Consider the following 20,907-nt stretch of genomic DNA (forward strand, 5'->3'; position numbering starts at 1 on the left):
GTTATATATGTATGCTCCACCAGTGCATCCAGGCCACTTAAGTAATTAATGTGTGTGTATGTACTGTATGTATATAATAGCTCGTCACACACACCTGAGGAATAAATGCCATGCGTATTTCTCAGTGTTGCTACCATTCTGCGTGTTATACTAGTAAACGTTAAACCTTCCTGAGCTGGAGAGAAGAGTATTCACCATGTTGAATTAAGTAGCCCCAGGCACAAGGGGCTCCATTTTCAAAAGAGTTTGGTGTGTTCTGTGCCTGGTGTAAAATGAAAAGGGGGCCCCAGGAGATTAAAAAAGGGGGGAAAGAGCAGAAGAGGAGATTAAGAGAGCTGTGACATTTCATTTAGGCTGCCTTAGGCTGTCCTTATGACGTGTCCTGTATGTTACAGGGGCTATCACCAGACAAGTGAGATAAATGCTGCACACCTCAAAATATGAACAAAAAGTGATACAATTACGCTCCAGTGCTTGAACGAAAGCCTGTAATCGGTCCTGGGTAGATGATAAAAGGAACACGGGGCACAACATATTTAGAATAGCCAAACTCATTTATTGAGCCAACACAACGTTTTGACCGTAATGGTCTTTATCAAGTGACATAGTGGCATAATCATAATCCCTTCAAACAACATTTAAATAGCGCCCCAAACCCCATCATGCAACCTGCTCAATCAGTCGTGATGTTAAGCATGTGCTGAAAATGTCCTTCCCTCCAATGTCCTGTCCGTATCTTTAACAAAGTAATCTTTGTCCGGTGTTTAGACACTCATGTGTCTCGTGGTCTCATCCGCATTCTCCCCTCATGCCAGGAGCCCTTATAATGTACATGGCATGTCATGCTTCTTTTTCTTGTTTTCTATGGGGAGGTCTCGTTAGATTGAAGAATGAGATCGGAAACGGAGCCCTCTCCACTTTAATTCACGTCACTGGGGTTGCAACCAAGTGATCGCTACTCCCGGCTCTGGCAAAGGGTTAATCCCGAAGCAGCCTGCGTGAAGGCAGATATTTCAGGTGGAGGACAGTCTAGACCAGGAGTAGCCAACTCCAGTCCTCAAGGGTCAGGTTTAAGAATATCCCTGCTTCAGCACAGGTGGCTCAATCAGTGTGTCAGTCGTTGACTGGAGTTGGCCACCCCTGGTGTAGACACCCACGCGGGAGTGAGTGAAAATGTTACTAATTAGTTAAAAAGCTAATTTTCATCTTCTGTTGACAAATTTTAAGAAAAAATAACTATATATCGGCATTACCCCCTTTGGAGGCCTTTTAGACAGCATGGGTTCTGGCCCTATATTGGACTCCTAATGTAGTAGCTACGTCATGTTCCTGCTATGTATTCTAGGGGAGATCGCGTTTGGTTGGCTCAGAAGGAGATGTACCTCTAAGTTGAAGGGAAGTAGGGCTCCCCCCATCTCCGTTCTGATATCAGTGGCCAAGCGATCATGTGATCTCTAGTGCCGGAGGGGCCGTGGACCCTCTGGCACTCATAGGGTTAAAGGTAGAACCCCCCCCTCCCCTATGTTAATTTTTGTAAAACTATATTTTATTACCAAAACTGTATTTAAAGATCTTTCAAGTAGCTTTCCATGATGTGCAATTGTTTTAGTCCATCTATTTGAAATACAATTATTATCATTATCACCTATCTCTGCATATTTTAAATGTGGGGGGGGGGGGCGGGACAGTAATTGAAATAGCCGATTCCCTTCATGGGAAATAATGCTTTGAATCTAGTATATGTGGCGGTTATGGGGAGTTTTGTGTTGTGGATGTGAGGAGAACATTTATTGTGTGTGTTTGTTGCATATGAATGCACATAGTATGCTTAGAAACAGATTCTGGATACAATTTGTGCTTTTCTAACCTCTCGCAGAGGGTCATACAAACAGCCCTTGGCAAAATCGTGAGGTGGACACTGGAGTTCCTGTGTGTTCTACGGTTTGATTCATAGATTAATGACGCGAAGACCCATCAACCCAAGACAAATTGTATTTATCCACTTTTAAATAGCGTTAAGGTCACTTAGTGGGGGTCAGCTATCTTAGTCTTTCAGCTACATGTAGCCCTCCCTGCCCGGCTTCTAGTGAGGTGACATCAGTGTACTGCGTGTGGATACTCCGCATCGGTTACTTTGAATCGGGGTGCTGGATTCTGGTGGATGGCCGAAGAGGTATCAAGGTTGTAGGATAATGGGCGCCTGGAACTTTTGTCATACAACAGTTTTTTTTTATTCAGTTGCCCAGTCACGGGGACCATTCACATTTCCAGACGTTGCACGATTTTATATTCAACATGCAGAATTACGGTTTCTTCCATCAGTGCCCACTCTTATCACTATAATAGAGGTGTATTAACGTAGTTTCTTTCTTGTGTTGGACCCAGCCCCCAGCCTTGTTGCTTCAGGATACTCTTTGCTGTAACCCTGTTTGCACTGGGCCCATACGGGAATCCTGGTGGGTCCTTTTGTAAGGGACAGAAAAAAGTTAATGTCCTCCAGCGCGTTGACTCAAGCAATGATCTCGATCATGTGAGATAAAGAAAGACAGAAAGCACAGTGGTATAATAAAGATATTAACAGACCCAGTGTTCACTAGTTTTTAACTGTAGACACTTCCGTTAGATGGTGCCTGAAATATATCTGAGTAAATGCTTCAAATCATCCACTTAAAGGTAATATCTTGAAAAAGTGGAGAACGTTGAAAGTGACCACTAGACATTTGGCCTGTTTGATAACTGCCATTTCCTTTCAGACAGAGGAATGTTAATGCAGATCCGCGGTTAGGAGCTCTATTGACTTGAGGCCCTATGTGGCATGTCGGTTTGCTATTTGTTAGCTCTTTTGGACTCCCTTAGCTTTCTGCTGGGATCCTAACTAACAGGGGTACTGTCCCTATCTGCAACACAAAATAGGGGCTAATGGTCAGTAACATTACTTTAAGAACATGCCTAAATACTCTCCCCGAGGCTCCACTCCTCTTGTCTTCCGGGAACCTAACCTACTCGAACCTTCCCCTTCTCTAATATTCTCCTACGTGATGTCATGATCCCATGGCAACCCCGGGTGGGGCCCGATACACTCCAACCTTCTAGTAACCCTTTTAGGAGGGGATTACATAGATACGTTTTTTTTTAAATCCCATTTATTTAAGTATTTTCCTTGACATCCCAGGTTGTGCACCACTTAAAAAATAAATAAAAATGTGTATATATAAGGTGGCCCTGACCCTGAGATTTGAGAAGCAATGAAGCGATTCACTCGTTTACACTGTTTGAAGTCACCGGCCGTTAAGCGGTTAGGGCTTCCACCCATTGTTTGTTACCTACGACTAGTAAGGTGTTGACACTAGACTTGGAAAAAGGTCACGTGAGATTTCAGAAGCTCTGATTACTTTTAAAATGAACCTACAAAGAATTACATTTCTTGTTCCACAAGACCAGTGGTATCAAGTTGCCTTTTTTACATTGTGCATCCCCTGCTAGAAAATATTTTATCCGCGTACCCCATAGTAATAGATCTTATTGCTGACTTATCAGACTATTGCTCACAAAACAGTGTGTCCGATCCCAGGCAGTATAATGTCCTGAGCTCGTGCGGGAACCACACGTTTAATAAGGCCCTATACTGCACACCTGTGTGTGTGCAGACAGCAGACTTCCAAAGTAACGCCCCACAATACATTGCTGCTGTGGATACAAAGCATTGTGGGGAGCGATTTTCGAAGCTCCCGCTGTAATCAACAGCTGTCCCACCCACGTTAAGGTGCAGTTTGGGGAACTAAGTGCGCAGTCCCCACACAGGGTCAGAAACCCACTATACTGCCCGGGTTCCACCATTACATAATTTTTTTTTTGAGGCGACAAACAACCACTCTTGGGAATCACCGCACTAAAGATTACCACAACCTGCAGTGAATCTACAACTGGTATATAAAGTATCCAGCACTGGAGAATCTTTGTAATTAACTTTCTTTTTATTTGTTGCCTAGAACGGATCAAAATATTTTTTTTTACTGTTTTCAGAAAGGTTTCGTGGAATAACACAGGTCATTATCATATCCTATTGATCTGAATTTGTTTGAGGGAACAGCAAATACAAATACCCCTTGTGAGCACATTCACGTGTCTCAGACAGGTCTGCACCCCCTGCCTTTCCCCATTATGCCTTAGCATGAAGTGCTTCCACTGCAGCCAGGGATTCTGGGAAATTACATGCAAATGAGCATGCAGTGTCACCTTTTGCGGGAATAGAACATCTGATACATCAACGAACAAATTAAGAGGGCGTCCTTATAAATAGAGATACTTGGCGAGTCCTCTTTCTATCAAGTACTCAGTCAGGCCTCATTAAGTAAAAGAGATCCAGACTTAATCCAGGTTCCTAACAGAGTATTCATGTTGTTGCAGAAAGAAACCTGTGAGCATGTATTCTGCCGACAGCGTTTATAATCAGTACTGATATGGCGTTAAAACAAAACTGCGGTGCTGTTTAACAAAAGAGACAGGGGAAATGTTTTTCTGTAGCATTAAAATATTTCATTTAGCAGGATGTTATGTTGAAATGTGAATGCGACTCACTTGGGGGCCTTTGTGGGGGTCATCGCGTCTGCCTCTGTGACTCCCCTGAGCCTGGATATCGTAGATGCCCGAATAGTGACATATCCATATTTGGGCATCTACAACGTCATCGAGGCTGACGGAGGGAGTCACGGAGCAGTTAGGGAGTCACGGAGCAGTTAGGGAGTCACGGAGCAGTTAGGGAGTCACGGAGGGAGTCACGGAGCAGTTAGGGAGTCACGGAGGGAGTCACGGAGCAGTTAGGGAGTCACGGAGGGAGTCACGGAGCAGTTAGGGAGTCACGGAGCAGTTAGGGAGTCACGGAGGGAGTCACGGAGCAGTTAGGGAGTCACGGAGGGAGTCGCAGAGACACCGAGGCTGCTGCTGTAGTGGAAGTTTAACGCTGCGGGGGTCCCAATCGAAAGCAGGGACCCTCCCATAGTTAATCCTCTGTTTTCGGGGCTGGGGGGGGGTGGCAGGGGTGGGGAGCGTCGTGGCTAAGAAAAGGTTGCGCACCACTGGTGAATGAAAGAGGCGCTCATATGAATATGTTTAATTCATGGACTGTAGTTTTGGTTAACCACATTCTGTTAGCAGTCATGGGGTTAAATTCAGAACTTCCCCTTGTCCCTAATAATTTAAATTACCCTTAATGGCACCTTTTTTTTTTTTTTTTCTAAAGCAGGAATGTCACTTTTTAAATATTAATTTTATTTAAAAACAGTAATACGTTTAGTAACACACAGGTTAGAGCAGGAGTGGCCAACTCCAGTCCTCCAGGGCCACCAACAGGTCAGGTTTTAAGGATATCCCTGCTTCAGCACACTGAGCTACTTGTGCTGAATCAGGGATATCCTTAAAACCTGACCTGTTGGTGGCCCTGGAGGCCTGGAGTTGGCCGCTCCTGGGTAAGAGTACATTGATTCACCCCGTATAAGAATTGTACGTTCTATGGAAATCTCTCTGGGTTCAGCAGGGAAGGCGATTAGGATGCAGACTTTAACAGGAACAATAGGTGTCAAACATTAAGAAAAGAGTCCCATATTTTTTCAGATGCACCTATTTTGGAAATAAACAGAGATTTTTAACAGTATACAGTACTTCTACGTGCTCTTATATAGCAATGTATGCAGCCACCTCTGGGGTGCACTTCTTGGAGAAAGGCCAAGTGTTAAATTGTGTTGATACACAAATAAACGAATTTATTAATTTCTGGTTAATTCAGTGATCAGCGTTGTGATGGTATTAGGTGTTACCACTACGATTTTATTTTTACACTACTTATTTTTTTAGTTTACAGATTTACAATTCCACTTATATTTGAAAGAAAAGGGGGATTTATTTGAGAAAGTCTCTTCCTCCCAAAGTGACCCGCGTCAATGTAGATTTCTGTTTCCTTTAAAGCAGAAACAGGATACAGGCATACCCCGGTTTAAGGACATTCACTTTAAGTACATTTTCGCTTTATATACGTTCTCCGGTCCCACTGCGTACGTTAATGCGGGGTATGCCTGTAACTTGAAGCACTCCAGATGACACTGTTTTTTTACCTAGGTTTAAAGCAAGGGGTCTCCAGAGCCGAACCGCGTTCATTTCAGCTCCGGGCAACCCCTGCTTTCTGAGATATTTACCTCGGAAGGGGGGTGCTAGTAGCAGCCCAGACAGGGCTTGTTGGGGCTATAGAAATGGCGGCCTTAAATGTCTCGCATCCTGTGGGCCAATAGAAAGCCGTGACATCATTCTTTGCAGCTTCCTATTGGCCCATGTGATTTAAACAGCAGAGATACCAGAACGCCCTCCTGAGTTAAGTATCTCGGCAAGCAGGGGGTCCCTGTAGCTGAAATTAATGCAGTTCAGCTGCGGAGATCCCCTGCCTCAATCCTATTTTTAGGAGTGCTCCTAAAAAATGGCTTCAACATATTGCTCCTTGTTACAATACATACAGTATCACATTGCATTGCTTTCTGAGCAAGGAACCGGCCTAACCCTTTCCCTGCCAGATAGTTTTTGCTGGCAGAGTTTCCCAATGTATATCAACAAAGGTACACTCGTCACGCCTGCATTTGCTCAGCTGTCAAGTATCTTAAACCGCAGCTTTAATCCCCAGGGCTGACAGAAGGGACCTGCGAGCAATGTTGCATTCAGCGCTTTTGTCACTACGTAACCCAGCATTGCACATTATTATATATATTTATAATCTCCTAGGAAACTATCCTCAAAACACATTGGTGGAGCCGATTCGAGCAGTTCTTTCACTCGGTTACCAGACCCTGCTCCCTCGTAACAATACTCAGTAGAGATTTTACATTATGGCACGTTCTCTCTTGCATTTTCTTCATGGCAAATAATGCGTTGTTCGCATGCAGCAGTCGGATGCTGTACGTATATAAAGAACGTATATAAAGCGAAAATGTACTTAAAGTGAATGTCCTTAAACCGGGGTATGCCTGTATCCTGTTTCTGCTTTAAAGGAAACAGAAATCTACATTGACGCGGGTCACTTTGGGAGGAAGAGACTTTCTCAAATAAATCCCCCTTTTCTTTCAAATATAAGTGGAATTGTAAATCTGTAAACTAAAAAAATAAGTAGTGTAAAAATAAAATCGTAGTGGTAACACCTAATACCATCACAACGCTGATCACTGAATTAACCAGAAATTAATAAATTCGTTTATTTGTGTATCAACACAATTTAACACTTGGCCTTTCTCCAAGAAGTGCACCCCAGAGGTGGCTGCATACATTGCTATATAAGAGCACGTAGAAGTACTGTATACTGTTAAAAATCTCTGTTTATTTCCAAAATAGGTGCATCTGAAAAAATATGGGACTCTTTTCTTAATGTTTGACACCTATTGTTCCTGTTAAAGTCTGCATCCTAATCGCCTTCCCTGCTGAACCCAGAGAGATTTCCATAGAACGTACAATTCTTATACGGGGTGAATCAATGTACTCTTACCCAGGAGCGGCCAACTCCAGGCCTCCAGGGCCACCAACAGGTCAGGTTTTAAGGATATCCCTGATTCAGCACAAGTAGCTCAGTGTGCTGAAGCAGGGATATCCTTAAAACCTGACCTGTTGGTGGCCCTGGAGGACTGGAGTTGGCCACTCCTGCTCTAACCTGTGTGTTACTAAACGTATTACTGTTTTTAAATAAAATTAATAATTAAAAAGTGACATTCCTGCTTTAGAAAAAAAAAAAAAGGTGCCATTAAGGGTAATTTAAATTATTAGGGACAAGGGGAAGTTCTGAATTTAACCCCATGACTGCTAACAGAATGTGGTTAACCAAAACTACAGTCAAAGAGAGTGGTACTGTCAAAGAGAGTGGCACTGCAGCTTTAAGGATTAAAGGGACATTGCTGATTGGTTTGATCTTCAGTGATGTCATAGTTGGACAGTGAAAATGGGAGGAGCTGAAATCCTTTCATTTATAAATGGGAATTTTGTGAATACATCAAATAAGGTTTTATACACTGAAGATATCAATCGGCCCATACTAAGCTTCTTCAAGAGATACCTTCCTTCCCCGGAAGACGCCTTGGCCATAAGGTATCTTCTTGTGCCGTAATTGGACTTGCAGAATAGCACAACTTAGTAAATATGCCCCATTTGTCTCTAAATTAGATTGTTTGCTTTGGTCTGCATTGTGTCATCGATAATTTAAAAATGCATTTTTAATTCAGATACATTGTTGAATGTAGCTTTTGAGGTTTGGGCTGAAACATCTAGGTATCAAAGCAATTTGACAAGTGTCAGTAGGATGAATTAGAGTCAGAGAGAAGATATGATGCACATATTTATAAATTAAATTTTCCGTCCGTCGTTTGTTTCAGCGGCAAAATGTCTGCCGGGTCTGTCCCGTAGACTTTACTGGCTAACGATCTCCGTCAAAATGAAGGAACCTAATGAACAAGCCTCTTCCTACGTTTTGGCCCAGCTGTGAACAAAAATACAGAATCTCTACCTTTCTATGCAGACCCCCCGCAGATAGATTTTGGAACATGTCCTGCGTTAACCCCTTCACTGAGCAAAATTAAATCCTTTCCGTAAAAATTAACGCGGCAAACTCGAGTCTCCTGAAGATGTCAAGACAAAATAAAACGAGAGCTGGTCGCATTAATTTTTCCGAAAACAATTATTTTGATGGACTTTCATTTGCCACACAAAGCATTTCTGTCTGGCCGTCCGAGTTCTCCAGAACATTTGAAAGGGTTGCTATTCTTATGCCTCGGCTTGTACCAACGGTTTCCCCTAACTCCTCACAGATGTGCAGCGTTAATAATTTAACTCCGGGGCTTATGGCAAATGAATAGAAAGAAAGGAAGGGAAAAAAAAACGTTTTCTTTTTCCAGTTTTTTTTCAGCTTGTGGTAAACGGATATTTTCTTTAAATCCATTGTATAGGACTGCTTTGCTTTTACATTCGCTTTTATCCCTTTGAATGAGCACTGCTCAACCTTTCTTTGGTTGGTTTAATGGAGTTTTTTTTTTTTTTTTTAATTGTAAACATAAAAGTTTGAGCGACTAGCCTTTTAACAAACCTCTTTCATGCTGCGCACAGACTGTTTTCTTTTATATTGTCCCGCTGCTTATATATTGGAATGAAATGGTGTTTTGTCACTTTGGGAAAAAAAATTTCTCTCAAGAAAAAACCCCCCAAATATTTCACAAAAAGGGAAGAAAGCAAAGCATCACAAAAGCATTACTCAATCTTTATACTGTATTTGTATCTTTCTCTGGGTTTAACCCCTTTTTAAGCTTAAAGGCTCGATTAACCCTTTGGATGCCCTTTAGATGTAGGTATGGTGGGAAAACCCTCCACAATACAAAATACTGTAAATATGTAATACCTGCTGTATAAGTGTAGCTGCATGGCTTCCACAGGTCCCCAAACCCGCTGCATTCACCCCATTGTTACGTCATACAGGTATTCGGGGTAGTGCCATGCAAATGAGCACCCAGTGGGTGTGTGGCTTTAACTTCCCATCGATTTTATTACATGGAGACCCTAGAACAGGGGTGTGCAAACCGGGGGGCCCAAGATTTTCTGGGGGGAGGGGCACAGCGGTTACAGAGGCCCCACGCTTCCTCTAAGGCAATTTAAATTAAATGCATCAAATGACGCCGCGGGGTCACATAGTGGCGCAGGGAGAAGAGTTTGCGCACCTGTGCCCTAGAGCATGGGTGGCCAACTTCCAGTCCTCAAGGGCCACTAACAGGTCAGGCTTACAGAATATCCCTGCTTCAGGATACCAATAAACCCTGACCTGTTGGTCTTGAGGACTGGAGTTGGTCACCCCTGATCTAGGGCTTTTGCCTGCTGCATTAAACAGTTTACACAGTTCAGACAATAATGGCACAACACAGCTGTAACTTTCCATCCAAAGAATGAAGTTCCTTTTCCTTCATTGCTCTTTGATTCTGGTTTGTGAGCTCATCGCTTCTTCCATTTGTCTGACCTGTACTTCCTTTGTTCAGGGGAACACGATGAATCTAGAAAACCTCAGCAAACCAGAACTGCTGACGCTGCTGAGCATCCTTGAAGGGGAGCTGGAGGCAAGAGACCTAGTTATCGAGGCGATAAAGGTATGATATATGTGTATATATATATATACTGTATATATTATTGCCAAGACTCCATCTACAGTCCTGTGATCAGTTCTGGAAGCTGTATCTCCGGAAAGACAAAGACTTAGAAAGTTACAGAGAAACTTAGAATTTGACGGCAGATAAGAACCACTAGGCCCATTTTCCTGCCTGTTGTGAAACGTCACCCTATTCGATCCGTGGCTTTCTTTTATACATAGAATAGCTCTGTTGATAGGTTGTTCCATTAATAAAACTTTTACAAGTTAGCCTCCCAACAGAGGTGGTAATTAAAAAATAATTATAATAATTATATGGGAATTCAAATGCTTGGGATATATACATAAAATGATCCTAAATTTGAAAGAAGCTAAAGATAAAATGAGGCCAGAGGTAGTAAAATGGGCAGAAAGGGAGGACCAAGTGGGTCTTATCCGCTGTCAATTTGCATATTTCTATGTATGGCAAAAAATCAGATCCTTTAATTGCTCCCGAAAAAGGTGCAGTATGAATGGAACTTCCGAGCTGGAAGTACTCTGATTGGTGGAGACAGTTGTCATGGATACTCTGACCTATCGCTTCACTCCGCTGTTAGAATGTTCCAGTCATACAAAAATTGGGGGGGGAGAAATCGCCTCACATTCAATTTCAAACGTTCTAAAGGTTACATTTCTATGGTTCTCACCCCTGCTTCCCTCTAACACACACTAATAACCAGTGAGAATGTGCATTAAAAAAAAAGTAGCATTGCGGTTTTCAAATTCAAGAGTCTAATCCTTTTCAGCAAAAGGTTTGAGTTCTTAAGATAACATGGCTGGTGATAGATTTGCACTGTAATAACATAGCTGGAGAGGTTAATTTTTTTAAGCAGATCACTTATCTTTTCAAAATCAGATTATCTCTTAGGTTTGTAACTAAATAAAAAGTAGGGATACCAACCCCTCCTTCCCAAACACCACCAACACTGCAGGTTCTGAGTGTTTGAAGAGGGTAAGATGTTTCAGGGGCAGGCAGTCTTGCGTTTTAGGAAGACAACTGTTGTGGTTTTATTTCAATCTATTTGAAATGTCTTGCGAGAATTGGTTTATGTGTTGTGTTAAGTGTTGCCAACCGTTCTGGGAGCGAAAAGGTTAATTAAAGCAGCAATATGGGTTTCACTTTTCTTTTTAAATTATTATTCATTTTTTAAATTTCAGGATTGAAGCAGGGGGGCCTCCGTATGGGGTGCTGGTATCTCTGCAGTCTCATAAACTGTGTGCCGAATGGCGGCATTTAAATGTCACATTGGTCAATAGGAAGCGGTGACATCATCCGGAGGCCCACGTGACCGGGACATTTAAACTCCACAGAGATACCGGCACCCTCTACGGAGGTAAGTACCTCTGGAAGAAGGGGGTCTCCCTGAGCTGAAATTAACATGTCAGCTCTGGAAGATCTGCTGCTTCAATCCTGTAATAAAAAAATATATATATATATTATTTTTTTTTTTTTTTATGATAACCGTATTGCTGCTTTAAGCCATAAGTATCAGATTTGTTAATCACGCTAAGAAAGGTCCATTCAGAAATGACACAGACTGAAGTTCTCAGTCCGCCTCTGGTCTCGTTGGCTTTGCTCTGGGATGTCACACACTGAAGTTCTCAGTCCGCCTCTGGTCTCGTTGGCTTTGCTCTGGGATGTCACACACTGAAGTTCTCAGTCCGCCTCTGGTCTCGTTGGCTTTGCTCTGGGATGTCACACACTGAAGTTCTCAGTCCGCCTCTGGTCTCGTTGGCTTTGCTCTGGGATGTCACACACTGAAGTTCTCAGTCCGCCTCTGGTCTCGTTGGCTTTGCTCTGGGATGTCACACACTGAAGTTCTCAGTCCGCCTCTGGTCTCATTGGCTTTGCTCTGGGATGTCACACACTGAAGTTCTCAGTCCGCCTCTGGTCTCGTTGGCTTTGCTCTGGGATGTCACACACTGAAGTTCTCAGTCCGCCTCTGGTCTCGTTGACTTTGCTGTGGGATGTCACACACTGAAGTTCTCAGTCCGCCTCTGGTCTCGTTGGCTTTGCTCTGGGATGTCACACACTGAAGTTCTCAGTCCACCTCTGGTCTCATTGACTTTGCTCTGGGATGTCACACACTGAAGTTCTCAGTCCACCTCTGGTCTCATTGACTTTGCTCTGGGATGTCACACACTGAACATGTTTTTACACACGTGTCTGTCTTTACAGTGTAGCAGAGCAAAGTTCTATCTCCAATAGACAACAGTTACTTTATGGATCATGACATTCCTTTAATCACTTGTTTTCATTATCATTGCTGTCCCTGCCTTATACTTTGGGTGTTCTCCTGGCACATAATAACCCATTCCTCAAAACTGCTGTAAAGTATCAGATATCATTTGATCTCTTACTCTATCCTACATTATAATGAATTTAACTTTATTAATCTCCACCACCTCTGCTGAGAGGTTGCTCCACGCATCCACTGCTCTTTTGGTAAAAGTACTTTGTCACATTTTTCCTGAGCCTCCCAGCCTCCAGCTTCAGAGCTTGACCTCCTTGTTCTAGCACTCTAGGAGTAACATTATTTGTTCCGGCACCTTATTGATACCCTTAATGTATTTGAACATTTCCATCATATTCACCTCTCGCTTCTCCAAAGTGTGTATGTTGCGTTCCACCGTCTTGACTGTAGGAACGCAACATTCTTAAGTTCCGGATACGTTTTTGCACACCTCCAGTTCCCCATCTCTTCTCTATTTTAATGACGCCCTGCTATAAAACGCTAACTTGTGCTTTAGGTGAGGTTTTAGCAACTAAAATTGTGGTACCTTTTGGATTAACAGAGAAATATAGAATTGGACAGCAGAAAAGAACCACTTACTTGGCCCATCATATCTACCCATTTTTTTGCCATCTGCTATATATCCTCAGACCCTATTTGATCCTTGGTATCCTTTCTTATTTACGATAGCCATATGTCTATGCCAAGCATGTTTGAATTGCGTTATTGAATTAGCCCTTTCACTTCCTTCGGCCTCCAGCTTCTTGTTCAACTTCTAACACATCTCTATCTCCGAAATATGTTTCCCTCCTGTACTTTTTATATATTTGAACGTTTCAATCACATCCCTCCTTTCCCTTATGTGGGACAGCATCGTTAAGTTCTGTGACATCACTGTGCCCTTTTTTTCTCCTTAAAGCAGCAGTCCAAGCTGCAGTTTTTTTGTTTTTGTTTTGTTCCCTCCCCCCCCCCCCTTTAATATGTGCATCAGTACAATCCACACAATGATTAGCTAAGTTGTAGATCGAGCCGTTCTCCTGTGACCGATCAGCAAAGATTCGGCTCGGTGGTTCACTAAATGGCTGTCAGTGCAGCAGAAGAGGACCAAAGTTCTGTAGAGAAGATCATGTGACCAGGCAGTCACTAGATACATTTGTTGCACTGCTAGAGAGGGCAGAGCTCAAAAAGGTTTGTGGCAGAGCCTGTTTCAGAAGAGAAAGAGGATGTGACTTTGTAAATTGTTGGTATAGAAGCAAAAAATGCTTGCTACATTATAATATATTAAAAATTTAATTAAGAATGTTTTTTTAAAAAAATGCTACAAGTATTTTTTCATAGTACACAACTGATTTATTTAAAAAAAAAAAAAACACTACTAGGATATTGCTTGGTCTGCAGCTTTATTGGAGGAGTCTTGGATCTATGTCCGGATGACACTGACCCATCCACATGTTCTCCACACGCTATTTAAGGATTTGACTTCCTATTATAGACGATTTGTAGAACCAAAGCCAAACGCTGAGCTGTTTAGCAAGAAGTGGAAGGTCTTGTGTGCCAAGATTAAACCTCCGAGCCGATTTAAATGCCTTAATAAGGGCTCAGAGCAGTAAATATTTAAATCCACTTGTTAAAAATTGAGTTTGTTTTCGTCCTGTGCTGTGATAAGGCACAGCGGTCCTCAGTCAGTATTCACTTGGCAATTTCTACGGCTGTCCTTGTGGATAAACTTCCCTTCCTTAGTTACAGGCTCAAGAAGATGGTTTGATAGTCAGCTCTGAAAATTCCTCAGCTACCTTCAGTTTAATGCAGCCCCATTTCTGGCTGGATCTACACAAGTGTCATGATACAACTTAATTATTTACAACCTCGAGTCTGGGAAACACACACACACACACACACACACACACACACACACACACACACACACACACACACACACACACACACACACACACACACACACACACACACACACACACACACACACACACGTTAAATAATTACTGCACTCTCCTGAAAAAACTGCCTTTGCGGGCTAGCTTCCAGGTAAACTGGTAGATGCGGTAAGGGGGGGGGGGGGGTAAGTGCATGAAACATACACTAAATACCAGCACTGACAAAAGTTGTTGGAAAATAATAAAGTGAGTTTATTCCATAGAGCACCAAGTATCCAGACCGTTACCTTCTTCAGGGAATATATATATATACTGTGTACTCATTTGCATGTCATTACCCAGAATTCCTTTTCGTTGCTGCAGTGGAAGCATTGTATGCTAGGAGATAATGGGTGAAGGCAGGGTTGCAGACCTGTCTGAGACATTTGAATGTGCTCACAAGTGATATATTTTTGATTTATATATATATATATATATATATATTTGTTATATACATACACACATACATACGTACGTACGCACTTCTTACCATTGATCATATTTATTCCATAAACCCTCGTGTTTAGCAGTTTTGCAAATGTGACCCAAAAAGCCTTCCTAGTAAAACGCAAACTGGGACAGTTATGAAGCAGTTCTCATTCGTAATAGTGCGGTTTTTAAGACCGTCACCGTGATGGGAGAGAGAGCAGCCGCAAAGGTCATTTGTACAAAGGGAAAAAATGCAAAATAATGAGTGATGCCTTTTTAACCTCTCCTCTACTGAAGCGGCCAATGTCTCGTTCATAAGGCTGCTTCTAGCTCTGGTCTTCAAAAGTCGCCCCTGCCAAAGCAGGCGGGCTGGGAAATGTAAAGAGAGACGCAATCAGGAACAGAATAGGAAGTGTTTAGTATGTTAGCTGGTGACTTCATCAGCATCTGGAGCTGTGGCCGGCAGAAGAAGTGACAAACCGCCAGGAAAAGCCACAAAGCCCAGTTCAGCACAGCCGAGACGCCTTTGTCACACTTTCCCTTGCACTCCACACTAGACGGCAGATCCGCCAAACTGGGGCCCTGTGTCCCAGGCACCTTACTTCACATGCACAAGACATTCCTGCACTGCATGGCTTCAAAACGGCCTGCATCACACATAGGGGAGAGGACAGATCGAGTGGGAACATCATGGTCTTTGAAGTGGGTGAAGCTGGTTTAAGCCACGGTGTCGCTCTCCTGGTGAGCTTTGGCAAATCGCTTTACCTCAGGCACTAGAATTTACATTGCGAGTTGACACGTGCATAAGTATTCATTCAATCATTTTTTTTTTGAGGTTTTTTTTTTCAATCTTTGCGTCTTTGACTGAGCCACCTGTGCTGAAGCAGGGATATCCTTAAAACCTGACCTGTCCTAGGAGTAATTGACCTTTGCATATCATCACAGATACACGGTATGTCAGCGGTCCTATCGTTGTGTCGCGGTTTTCGTATAAAATGTTGATACCGTGCAGTGAGACCTGTATCCTTCAAGTCTCGGCCGTTGAAGGCTTTGCCACGTGCGGCAAACCGAGATGTTAAACAGAAGCCATTTGCAGCCGCTTGACGAGTGATATCTGGATTTCTGCTACCCCTCTCTCTCTCGCTGAACTCTCCCAGGCCCCCTTCTTCCAGCCTCTCTTCCTGTTTACTATGTCTTGTATCATAAAGGCCTCCCTTGTGCCGGCTGCAATGACATTTGCAGGCACAGAACGCCTTTCACATCGCCCTGGCTGCCAGCCCATTCCCAGATCCTGTAGGATCAGGCATGGCATTCTCTGTGCTCGGCTGCCGCCGATAACTCTTAAAGGGGCAGTTCCCCCCAATATGATCTATTGTGACAGTGCGCTCCATGCGATACCCTTAAAGTAGAATACCAACCTTTGTTTATTTTATTTTTAATTTCAATACCACTTGTGATCACATTCACATGTCTCAGGCAGAGCTGCCTCCCTGCCTTTCCCCATTATCTCTTGGCATACAGTGTTTTCACTGCCAGTTCTGGGCCCATTTTTTAGGAATTGAAAAAAAAAATTATTGATTTATTTTTTAAACTGCAGTTTTTCTCTAATCGCTCTTGTTCCACCCAGGTTTAAGTGTGTATCAGAATCATGGCCGTTTCCCTCCATATTATCACTTTTGAGCGCTGGTGCCCCCCTCTTCCTCCCCCACCACCCCATCAATGGCACCAGAGGGCCACAGTCCCATCCAACACTTCATGGTAGTGTGACCCCGTCGGAATTGATGCTGCGAACAGAAGAGTAGACCGTCCTCTACTTCCGTGTCTTGGCAAGGGATTCTGGGAAATGACATGCAAATGAGCACACACATGCTAACGGTGGAGGTTTTTTGTTGCCTTTTTCACTCACCATAACTAAAAATGTATATGGTAAACCTACCCAGCCTAGAAATATTGCAAAGCCAGTATAAACCAACCTCACACTGATGATATCAATCAAGGTTGAAACATGTCTGTGAGTGGTTTGACTTGCTTTGCTAGTCCCATGCTGGGCTCAAAAGCTGTGTGAACAGCGATGCATTTACTTAAATGGGCTCCATGTGAATGGATATTCCAGGCAAAAGGGTGACACATTGTGTGCTCATTTGCATGTCCTTTCCCAGAATCCCTTGCTGCAGTGGGAGCACTGTATGCTAGGTGATAATGGTTGAAAGGCAGGGTTGCAGACCTGTCTGAGACATGTGAATGTGCTCACATGTGATATTCTTTATTGGATATATATTGCTGTTAAAACATTTTCTCTTGGGCCAATTAAATATGGCGGCTATGATAATTGTGCTGTCGCAGAAGTGGCTTAAAGTGAAGGTGTTGCATATCTGACTGTTTTCACGTGATTGCCACCCGGCTATAAGTTGCATGAGGCTTTGGAAAGTGCCTCTGCCACTTCTCATCTCTTCAGCAGCTTCCTGTTATTCTTTGAAAAGGCAGCCTGTGCTGCTCCCACTTCCAGGGCCTGCGTTTCCTTCCCCATTCTTATTATGGAACAAAAGACTCTTTCCAGCAAACGCTGCAAAGCGCGAGCTGAAGAAATGATTTGTGGGATCGGCTCGGCTTGTTACACAAGAGATCTAAAGGCTCGATCCACAAAGCTGCGTTAAACCAGGGCTCACCCCATGCCCTCAAACTGCGCCGATTTAACAGGTGCAATGCATGTTTTCGACTCCTGTACGACCAGCTGTACGTATTAAACAGAAAGGTTTTTGTGTGTGATAAGCTGCATAGGTTAGGGCAGGGGTGCTCAACTCCAGTTCTCAGTACCCCATAACAGGTCAGGTTTTCAGGATATCCCAGCTTCAGCACAGGGGGCTCAGTCAAAGACTGAGCTTCTGATTGAGCCACCTGTGCTGAAGCAGGGACTGATTGAGCAACCTGTGCTGAAGCAGGCATATCCTGAAAACCTGACATGTTGGGGGTGCTTGAGGACTGGAGTTAAGCACCTCTGGGTTAGGGGACTGTAACAGGGGACTTATCCCTGTTCACAAATGTGCCTCTAATCCAGCAGTGTGGTGGTTAACTGCTGGTAGCAAATTAACTAACACCACCTGCCTGATTAGAGGTGGTAGAAAAAGCCTGCCTTTGAGACGGGAAGTAACTCCTTAGCTCTGACTGAGAGCTGAACTTGGGAGAGAGAGCAGAGATTGTCTTTGACTCTCAACAGTCTTAAGCCCTGCCAGAAGAAACAGCAGAGCTGCTTAGAAGACACAGAGAAAACTTCTGAACCTGAATGCTGACACACCCTGAGGGAAGGGAGCTGAACCAGAGAAGATTTTCCCTCCAAGGAACAGATAAGACTTTTATTCTTAAGAGACTGCTTATATCTGCTTATTTCATGCTATATGTTTTGGGGCTGCGAGACATGCTTGACTTAGGGAGTTGTGAATTAATTGCATGGTATTTTCACTAGAGATACTCCCAAGTGAATAGAAGCTTTGTTCCCCACCCCCCCTGTGTTTGGATGATTTCCTGATGATGAAAAGAAAAAGGCACAATAAAGCCTATTATAATTTCACCTTATAAAGTCTCCAATTGTGTACCTCTGTGAACGTCCGTCTACATTTGGTGTCCAAGGTGGGACAAGAGGTGTCTTTGACGTTAAAAAGGACCGGAAATTTTTATGTGAATTTTTTTGTTATGCTTTTTGGCCTACAAACAGTCTGAAAAAAAAAAAAAACCCTCATGCAGCAGAGATCAGAGTTAAAGGGATACACACTGCACTGAAACTTACAAAAACCCAGAAGAGATTGCTGAAGTAGCTAAACCTTATTTTGCCTATCACAAAGTGTAATATGGTCATTGAAATAGGGGTTTTGCCTTCCAGCCATAGTCAGGGTTCAAGAAGTGAGTCAGCCCTTAAAAAGGGATAAGTGTTTGTTGTTTTCCAAAGTTTTGCTGAAGCAGTGAATACAGATGGTGACCCACGAGTGGTTCTGATTTTGCAAATAAAGGTTGCCACACCGCATAGGGCTACCAGCTGTGAATGGAGTATATGCAGAAAAGTGTGGAAATTGATACAAGACTGTGCTGAAGCAGGGGAATTTTTAGCAAACAAATGCTGAGTGTTGAGTCACCCTGCCGGGAATGAAAGAATGTTTTTTTTCTGCAAGTAAAAAAAGTCTGCCTATATATATCCTGGGAGCAAAAACAGACACCCAAAGTGTGAAGTGTGAATGCCATAATACCCAAAGATGAGACTGAAAATTACTGAACTCAGGCAGAAAACCAAATTCTGTTGCTGGAGCAGAGAGATTGCACCTAGCAAGTAAATGGTGTAGAGCAAATAGACTTTTTTACCTAGCAACTGCACATCTTGTATACCTGATAAGAGAAAATGCATGCACAGAACTGCTGATATTGAAAAAAATAAAAAATAAAATTCCCAAGAAAGAAAAGTCTACAGAGATGCCTGTGAGAGCTACGACCTCTACAAGCAAAATATGGCCATCTGTAGGACTACCACAATTGGGGGTTCTAGCAAATACAGTGGCAACAGCTGCAATAGTGCCTCCTGAGATCAGGAAGAAAATTACACCTGACAGCCTAAAAATGGAGGACAAGATGCAGCGTTCCTGTAATGAACCCTACCCCACGGAAGAGTGGCCCTTCCAGTCCAATAAAGAGGAAGACATCTCTTACGGGGAACCCGAACCGAGTCACACCCACAAAACACCCCAAGAATGGTGGGGGTGCCTGAACCCCGGCACGAACAGAAAAGACCGCTCCCTTTGACGAATATGATCAGCAGGAGACACAGCGGGAGAAGCAGATCACCCAATATTTCTGTCAGCTAATGCAACTGCAAGAAAAGCCTGGCATATATAATGAAGCCGCTAAAATTTCAAATGAAGATGGAGACCCCAATATCCCTGAACGGACGGTGTCATCCAAATCAAAAAGGTGGAAAAAGAAAGGCAGTTCTTCACTTACCGTGGAAGGAACAGACACGTCCGCAGATCCTGTGGAGGAAAAGGGGGACCGAGTTACCCTGCGGCCTAGAGAAAATGGAGAATTCGTCCTGCGGTTAACCGAATATCCAGAGGGCCCAAGGCAGAAGTCGTGTACCCCAAAGAAGTGTCTGTCCGGTGCCAACAGTGAGGAACCCTCAACCAGTCATCCCAGGGAAGCGGAGCCGGAACCAGTGAGTGACGATCCCTTGACCAGCCCTGAAGATGCCCTGAAAATTGCCAGGCATGACTGTGATCTGCTCTGTGAAGAATTGGAAAGGGAGAGAAAAAATAATGCTGAGCTACAGAAGACTGTGCTCGCAATTTACTCTGCGGCCAAGACCGAATTGGAGGCTCTCAAGACTGAGCTAGATACTGCAAAGGCTACTATTTCCTCCATGGATGAAAAGCAGAGCCAATCGGTTAAAATGGTGGCTACGCTAAAGCGGAAGTATGAGGAGGCACTGAAGCAGATGACAGTCTTCCAGCAAGAGGTTCACACTCTTCGTATAGAGCTTGATGCTTCACATCATGAGACCAACAGCTGCCGCATAGACCTCGATGTTTCCAGAAAGGAACTACACAGTCTCACTGAGGAGCTGGACATTGCTGAAGAAACTATTGGTAATCTTGATACAGATCTCAAAGTCTCTCAGAAGGAGCTTCAGACCCTCAACCTAGAGAAGGAAGTCTCACGCCAGGAGAGTGTCATTCTCAAAGCAGATGTGCGTAAATGGAAGGAGGACTGCAAAGAAGCCCTGAAGAATACAGAGACTGAAAAAAGAGAAAATTCAAGATTAAAAAGAGAAAACATAAAACTGAAAGAAGAAAATTTTCAGTTGACAGAAGAAGTCAAGGAAAAGTTTGAAGCAGAGCACCGACTGCAGAACCAACTGCAAGGTCTGCGTACACACCTCCAGTATGCTGAGGAGAAGCAGCAAACGCTACAGGAAGAAAAACTGCAGGCTGCTAAAGAGGTACAAGCGCTGCAGGAACGTCTGAATACCCAGTTCGTCCCCACAGAGCAGTATGAGGAGCTAAAGGCCACGCTGCATGTCTTCAGAGCATCATTGGAAGCGGAGCTTCGATACCAGGTGACTCTGTATGAGAGGGAGCATGAGAAGGCTCAG

At 43.5% G+C, this 20,907-nt stretch overlaps 1 protein-coding gene across 2 annotated transcripts in view; it reads left to right on the forward strand.

Moving 5' to 3' along the window:
• Positions 1 to 20,907, forward strand: part of CTTNBP2NL (CTTNBP2 N-terminal like) — a 69,448-nt gene that overhangs the window by 20,606 nt on the left and 27,935 nt on the right. For both annotated transcript variants that reach the window (XM_075615270.1, XM_075615271.1), the window contains exon 2: positions 10,038 to 10,145. In XM_075615270.1, the coding sequence (XP_075471385.1) occupies positions 10,047 to 10,145 (99 nt within the window). In that variant the 5' untranslated portion in view covers positions 10,038 to 10,046. The remainder of the gene's footprint in view (positions 1 to 10,037; positions 10,146 to 20,907) is intronic.

This window comes from Ascaphus truei, chromosome 9 (assembly GCF_040206685.1).
Source record: "Ascaphus truei isolate aAscTru1 chromosome 9, aAscTru1.hap1, whole genome shotgun sequence".
NCBI classification, from domain to species: Eukaryota; Metazoa; Chordata; class Amphibia; order Anura; family Ascaphidae; genus Ascaphus; species Ascaphus truei.